Below are 7,701 nucleotides of genomic sequence, written 5' to 3' on the forward strand. Positions count from 1 at the left end.
ACTACTGATAGGTTTGATGGGTTAAGAAGGCTAAAGTCACCACACCCCTGCGTTTCCCAGTGAACCATGACGTAGAGTGGCAAACAGAACAAAATCACAGCCCTGGAGAATGTGTGCATTGTTAAAACACACACCCAGCAGGACATCGCTGGTGAAATGAATGCATTGCGACTTTCTCAGTCATGTTTTCATTCACTAGTCTCAACGAGATCAAATTCTGAGTAGTTTTGTTCCCCAGGGCTACTGTAGAAATACAAAGCAGAAAAGAAAGAGACCAACTTTGAAGAAGTAAGGATATTGGTATCCTTGGTCCCTCTAATAACCAGCACCTTTGCTATACTCATTGTCACCCTCAGAAGCTCCGCCGTCACCATGCTCCCCAATTACCACCACCGCCACCACCATTTTCTTCCCCATAAAAATTCTCATCAGCATTGTTATCACTACCTAGTAAATGACACTGGGGCCCCACTAGGGCCCTTCACTAGGCCGGTGTACTCATCCCCCAGCTGCTGTGAGAGTTGGTTGCTCACAGCTCACGGCCACTCCCTTCTGACAATTCACCTCAGCCAGTGGAACTGCCTTGACAGGAAATCCCTGGGAATCTGTGCCCCTGAAAACCTGTGCCCCTGTGTACCCAATGACCAACTAACTGGATGTACAGTCCCCCACCGCCTTGCCTCAGGCTGGGACAACCCTCTTTGGAATTAGGCAGTGGCTAGACTGGAGCTGCACCCATATTTTTTTTGCCTACCTTTCTCCCTAGTCGTATTCTCCTTCCCTCACCCCCTCAAAGGCTTCACCCAAGAGATCCCTCGATAAGTCACTTGTACTGGCCAGCTCTAGCTCATGGGTGTCAACTGCACACTTTCTTCCCAACTCTGTGCTGAGTGACATTGTGTTGATAGCTTGGAATCAGACATGGTGGGAGTACTTACACCATGGAAGCTGGAAAAAACACTTTTGTTATTGTTCATTTTGAAGTGCTAGTTGTTAAATATTTACTGCATACCACCAGGCACAGGTCGGCCATACAATTCCAAACGTTTGTTGGAATGCCAGCCCTAAGTTGTCACTTGAGGGGCTGAGGTAGATTCCTACCCCTGGGAATTCCTACCCCATAGGCTACCAGTGGTGTATGAATTATGTGGTGAGAAAAAAATGGCTTAGGTCAGCAGGTGTCTCGTGGAATTGGGTAATCAATAAGTTGTGACCTGTTGGCAAGGAGAATTGAATAATGCTAATAATCATAGCTGTCGTTTATTGAATACTAAGTTAAATTTGTGTTGTGCTAAGCACTTTGCATGAATTATTCTTGTGTAAGTCTTATAATACCCCTTGCAGGAATATTATCACCCCATTTGATCAGATTGAACAAGCTCTAGAGGTAAAGTCCTTGCCTAAGGCCACATAGCTTATTGGTGCAAGCATTGGGATTTGACCCCCAGTCTTTCTGACTCCAGAGCCTGTATTCATAGCCACTCGTGAAACAGATCTGGGGGCCCAGATAGGCAAAAGCCACAGGCACAGTGATGATAAGAATGAGTAGAAACTAGATTAAGGTGAATGTGCTCATCAGGACACCTTGGTTTCAAGTTGAAAAAACTAAACTTGAATCAGCTTCAAGAAAAAAGGATTCTTCACTGGCTCAATCTATCCTTAGGAAGAACAAAACTAAGGCGGGCCTTAGGGCTGACGGAAAGAAGAGTCTAGAATCCAAAACCATGCAATTTTCTCTCTCTCTCTCTCTCTCTCTCTCTCTCCTTTCCCTTTCCCCCCCCCCTCCCCTTTGTTTCTCTTTGCATCCTGGCTGGACACATCCTAGGGAAAGGCTTTCCCAGCTACCCTGGGCCTTTGTTACTATTCAATTGCAGAGGGTAGTTGTCCAAGGCATCCAAAGGGTGGTGGGATCCTGAACCCGGAATTCGTGCCAGGTGACTCTCTGATCAGTGAGGAGACACAGAGCTTATGACGATGAAAAACCTTATGGAGAGTGGGTAGTCGCCACAGCTTCCCCCATGATTAGAATTCCCATACTTGACCACGGTTCTTCCCAAGCAGCAGATAGCGTGAAGTGGAAGAGAGAGAGCGTAGGTTTGGTGTCACAGAGATCTAATTTCACACGGTGGCTTTCCCATGCCACCCCGTACTTTGCCTGAGAGATAGCTGATGGTTAGCCGACAGTGTGGCTTCGGGCAAGTCCCTTCACTTCTCTGAATCTGAATTTGCCCACGTGGGATGTGGAGATGATCATCACACTTAGTTGGCAGCATTGTGAATGTTACACGAGTGAGGTGTAAGCAGAGATGGTGCTTGGTTAGTGTTCGTTCCCACATCCACTCGCTTTCCCAACAGAACCAATCCTCCTTTGTTAGGTCGTTTCTGACTAGGCTGGTGGGGTGGCCTCTACTCTTACCCAGGGATACAGGGGAAAGGGAAATGTATTCTATGAAAACCATCCGGGCAAGGCCCTAATTCTTTGCTCTGCCAGCAGTTACATAAATCCCAAAGTCATCTCTATCTTTCCCCGCCGCCCTGGCTAGCCTCCAGACCAATTAAACATTGATGGTGTAGCTATACTTATCTCCATCTCCCTCTCCCAATCAAGGCTTGGACATCAATTCTCTCTTTCAAATAAAAAATTTAACCCTCACATTTTTGGATTCTTCGGTTTATGAAGCACTTCCAGATTCGCTGACTTCACATACTTATTATAGGAGTTAAAGCAATATGGAAAAGTACAAAGAAGGAAGTGAGAAAGTCAAGTGATCAAGGTCAACAGCACGAAGGGTAAGTCATGTTGATATTATGTGCCCCTGCTATGATGTGATAGGAAGGGCACAGCACTCCCCCCAAACCTATAATCTCAGTCTAATCATGAGGAAGTGGGAGACTAGCAAAAATGGAAGATATTCTACAAAATGAAGTGACCGCTACTCTTTGAAAATGTCAAGACTATGAAAGACAAGGAAAGAGTGAGAACCTGTCATAGGCCAGAGGAGTCGTGACATCTGAATGCAAGATGGTATCCTGGTTTGGAAACTGGGACAGAAAAAAGGACATCAGTGGAAAAATTGGACAATCCGAATGAAGTCTGTAGTGTAGTTAATCATATTATGCATATTACCCAGTTAATTTCATTTTGATAAATGTACCGTGCTTATGTAAGGATGTTAACATTAGAGCAAGTTAGGTGAAGAATAAGTGAGATGGTACTTTTTGCTCTATCTTTGCAACTCTTCTGTAAATCTACAATTATTTCAAATTTAAAAGTCGAAAAACAAAACCCAAAACACCTGAGATTTGCATAATTCAAATGAGATGAATGTCATGCCCAACATCTTTCAATGCATGTACACAGATAATCAGAAATAGTTTTATCAAAATTGTTTCATATTATAAAACTCTTCTTTAATTTTGAGAGATCTTTCATATATTTGACTGGGATTTAATAGAATTTTTGTAGATGAAAGAATATCTGAACTTTAGATAGCTCTTTTGCCACCAAAAACAATATTAGCTCACCAAAGATCCCTCCGGAAAACATCAAGAGGTTGCAGCCATCATCATTTTTAACTAAATATTTCAATTTCAGATAGCAACTACCTGCAGTGAAACATTGGCAGTTTTTAAAAAGTTTTTTTTTTTTTTTAATTTTTCTTTTCAACGTTTATTTATTTTTTGGGACAGAGAGAGACAGAGCATGAACGGGGGAAGGGCAGAGAGAGAGGGAGACACAGAATCGGAAACAGGCTCCAGGCTCTGAGCCATCAGCCCAGAGCCCGACGCGGGGCTTGAACTCATGGACCACAAGATCGTGACCTGGCTGAAGTCGGACGCTTAACCGACTGCGCCACCCAGGCGCCCCTTAAAAAGTTTTTAATGTTTATTTATTTTTGAGAGAGAGAGAGAGAGACAGAGTGCGCGTGGGGGAGGGGCAGAGAGAGAGGGAGACACAGAATCCGAAGCAGGCTCCAGGCTCTGAGCTGTCAGCAAAGAGCCCAATGCGGGGCTTGGACTCACAAATCAAGAGATCATGACCTGAGCCGAAGCTGGACGCCCAACCGAGCCACCCAGGTGCCCCGAAACATTGGCACTGTTATGCTTTTCCCCATCCCTTCTCCCCAAACTTCCCATTTTGCATTATTTAAGTTATTATGTTTACATTGTTGAGTGAAACAGTTAGAGGTTGCTTTTAGTCATGAGTTACAGAAAACAGTAGCTTAAATAAACAAGTAGTGAAGAGTTAGACAGTCACTGCCTCAGGTTCAGGGCCTCAAGAATGTCAGGATTGGGGTCTCTGCAAGTCTCTTGGGGTTTTCCTCATAATTACAAAACAGCTGCTGCAGCTCCAGCCACCATGTCTCTATTTCACTAAAAGGAGGAGAAAATGACTCTATCAACAAAGCTTTCCACAAATTTTTAGTCTGTATCTCATTGGCCGTAACTGTGTTATATGCCACCCCTGGCAGTAACAGGCTAGGAAATGTGGGATTTTTTTTTTTTTTTACTAGGTACATGTGATGGACCCAATCTAAATTGGTATTTCTTAGTAAGGAAGGAAGAGCTGCTAATTCTCACAGTTATTTTTTTCTTATTCTATATTTAGGCATATTTAATACTTACAGGTAATCTTATATACCAAAGCTTCTTTGTACCTAAATTCTTTATTTTGATCCACTTCTTGGTTGGCAGGGTTTCATTGTCAGGGATGAGCTGAGGCTCAGGAAGCAGCCACGAAAACCTGCCTTGCACCCCCTCTCATTTCTCCACTGCGCTGGAATTGGACTCTAAATGGAAAGAGGGAGTCAAGAGGGCCCCAACCTGGCTCCCTCATCCGGGCAGAAGCTGTCCCTTTAAAAGAGAGAGGAGGCAGAGTTGGCTTACTGCTGCCAGAAGAGGCTGACTGACAGACAGTGTGCTCCCGGGAGGCCTGATGTCATCGCCAGTGAGCAACAAGGCATCTGACTGGCAGCAGAATGAGGAGTCCAGGAGCCTTGGCTGTGACTGCGGGGGGGGGGGGGGGGGGGTGTCTGCACAGCACCCACCGAGCAGGCATTTAAAGTTGCAGGAATTGGGTCCATCCCAGGCTCTTCAGGGCCCCTCTCTCAGCGTTACCTATCAAGCAGGGCTTCTCTCCTCCATTCTCTCCATCCTTGGAACGGGGGCATCCTGCCTGCAAGACCAGACTCCCGTTCCAGCACTGGAACCCCCCCCGAGTGCCAGGTCCGGACCATACCTGGCTCTCAAGTGCATGCTCTCCTTCCCTCCTCCCCTCTGATGATGAACTTGACACTATTTTTTTTTCTAATTATAAAGGTAATACAGGCATTGTAAAAAAAAAAAAAAAGAAAAAAAAAGAAGGAAGGAAAGAAAGTACCAGTTGACTCTTGTACGTTGCTGATGCCCAGTTGAAAATCACATATAACTTTTGACTCCCCCAAAACTTAACTGCTAATAGCCTACTGTTGACTGGAAGCCTTATTGATAACATAAATGGTTAATTAACAGTTATTTTGCATGTCGTCTGTATTATATACTGGATTCTTACAATAAAGTGAGCTGGAGAAAAAGTGTTATTAAGAAAATCATAAAAAAAGAGGAAATGTACAGTATGAGACTGTATATATGGGGAAAAATCTGCATCTAAGTGCACCCGTGCAGTTCACGGTCAACTGTACAGAACACTGTAAAGAATAAAGTGAAAATTATGCTTAGCCACAATCACTGCTAACATTCTTCTGTTCTTATTCTTTAGGGCTTTTTCTATACATTTATGTATTTTTTTTTCTTTTTTAGAGAAACCTAACTTATGTAAAGCACTTATATTAACGTTTTAATCATACAGCTGGATTAATATTTAGGTATGCATCCACCAGCGTCAGCCAACCCAGATCAAGATCTAGCACATTTCCTGTACCCTAGCTGGCTTCCCAATTGACAACCCCTTCCCTTGATCTTGATCACTGCTCTGGTCTTTCCTACTTTTGAACTTCATAAAAATGGTATAGATGCATTTTTAAAATTAAAACGGGACATAGCTGTTTTACTTTTTTTTTTTTCAGTGAGTATATCATGAATATTTCCCTGTCATAATTTTTTCCAGATTTCTTTTTAATGACTGTATTTTGTCATACTATTCTACAGGATGTATTTAATTATCCTTCACTTTTTTTTTTTTTCCTGAGATGATCCTCAAACTTTATTTGATGTAAATACAACGCACTTAAAAAAATCAGCACATAGTGTACAATCTTTCAGAACTCATTTACTCATACACTGCTCCTCAGTTAGATATCAGAGCTACCCGAAGACTTGGAGGGTAGGCTGATGGGAATAAAAGCGTAGATTCTTTCTCTCAGCAGCCTTTGTACACTTAGTTCTCCCACTCTCACTACACACGTTCAGGCATATAGAACTTGCCCCAGTACCGTCCCTTCTGGGCCAAGTCATACGGGCTCAGGACTTTGCGTATCCCCAGCATGTTGGCAGTGGCTATGCGCTCAAAGGTCCAGGGGTTTTGGTTGTTCTGTTCCCTTTCCTCTTGATCTTTCCGCATCTTCTCTAGAGTCTCACGGCTCACGGCCTTTGCTGGGAAGGGCAACTTGTGGGCCACCTGGTCGAGGAAACCTTGTACCTCTTTGAATTCACAACGCCCACCCATCTCTACTATGAGACGGCCAGCCTTCACGGGAGTCACGTAGTGATCAATGGCACCTTTGCCTCCCCCCATGCGCTGTCCCATACCCTTGCGGGTGATGGGCTTGAAAGGGGCTGGTACTCTCCATAAAGCAAACATGTTCTTCGGGTCCAGAGAGCGGTTGATTGTCAGGCGCATCATTTCAAAATGGCCCCAGTGGAGGTAACCACCACCCAGTGCCAAGATTGCAAAACTGCCTTCTGTGAACTCGGTGGCTTCGGCAGAAGGTCTCCGTATGTCACTCAAGTTCTTGGGTTCCCTTCTGACTTTTGGCACAAGTGGAACCCTCTCAACAAATCTAAGCTTGGGCTTTTCAGGAATGGAAACATCCTCTTCTAGGGTCCATCAGAGAAAAACACGGAACTGACACAAGCTCTCACCCTCAAAAGCCGGCACCGGGAGCAGCGTCTTCAGGCCAGCACTGGCGGGCGGGGCGACGCAGGAATCTGACAGCTGCGTTCGCAGGAGCGGCGCCCCCGCGCGAGCCAGCACCCGCCACATGGCCACGCGCACCCGGCCGCAGCGGGCTCCCCGCGGCGATCTCGGCGACTCCCGGGACACGGCCGCCCCCTAATTATCCTTCACTTCTTACACAATTAAGTTTATTTCTGAATTTTTGCTATTTCAAACGGCACTATGTAGAACATCACTTTCATACTTTTCCGGAACACCAGTTTGTGTGTCCTTCTACTTCTCACTATAGGACAGTGAGCTGGTTCAGAGCACGGGTTTTGGAGAGAGAGAGATGGGGGATTTCAGCCCCCGCCTGTCACTCGATAGGCTTGAATTTGTGCAACTTTCGACAAATTTTGTTGAGCCTCAGTTTCCCCGCCTGAAAATGGACGTGGCCATCCCCATCTCACCGTATGTGGCTGCGAGGCCTGATTGAGGTTTAAGTGTAAAGAGCTTAGCATATTGCCTGGCACAGACTGAACACCCAGTAAATGTTAAGCGGCTATTATTCATCTTTGTGTTCACTTCTAATTATTTCCTTAGGAAAG

At 44.9% G+C, this 7,701-nt stretch overlaps 1 protein-coding gene across 1 annotated transcript; it reads right to left on the minus strand.

Annotated features, from left to right (window-relative positions):
• Positions 1-6,248: 6,248 nt before the first annotated feature.
• Positions 6,249-7,260, minus strand: LOC125161567 (39S ribosomal protein L16, mitochondrial-like). The gene is made up of 2 exons (XM_047851249.1): positions 7,081-7,260; positions 6,249-7,029 (listed from the first exon to the last, which is right to left on the minus strand). The coding sequence occupies exons 1-2, from the start codon at positions 7,199-7,201 to the stop codon at positions 6,395-6,397; spliced, it is 756 nt and encodes a 251-aa protein (XP_047707205.1). The 5' UTR covers positions 7,202-7,260; the 3' UTR covers positions 6,249-6,394.
• Between the last annotated feature and the right edge of the window lie 441 nt (positions 7,261-7,701).

The sequence above is a fragment of the Prionailurus viverrinus genome, chromosome A3 (assembly GCF_022837055.1).
Source record: "Prionailurus viverrinus isolate Anna chromosome A3, UM_Priviv_1.0, whole genome shotgun sequence".
In the NCBI taxonomy this organism is placed as follows: domain Eukaryota; kingdom Metazoa; phylum Chordata; class Mammalia; order Carnivora; family Felidae; genus Prionailurus; species Prionailurus viverrinus.

Bases quoted from the DNA above. Each gene is read 5' to 3' on its own strand.
- LOC125161567 (XM_047851249.1), bottom strand. From the start codon at position 7,201: ATGTGGCGGGTGCTGGCTCGCGCGGGGGCGCCGCTCCTGCGAACGCAG. The intron at 7,030-7,080 runs GTGAGAGCTTGT...CCCTAGAAGAGG, and splicing joins CCCGGTGCCGGCTTTTGAGG to ATGTTTCCATTCCTGAAAAG.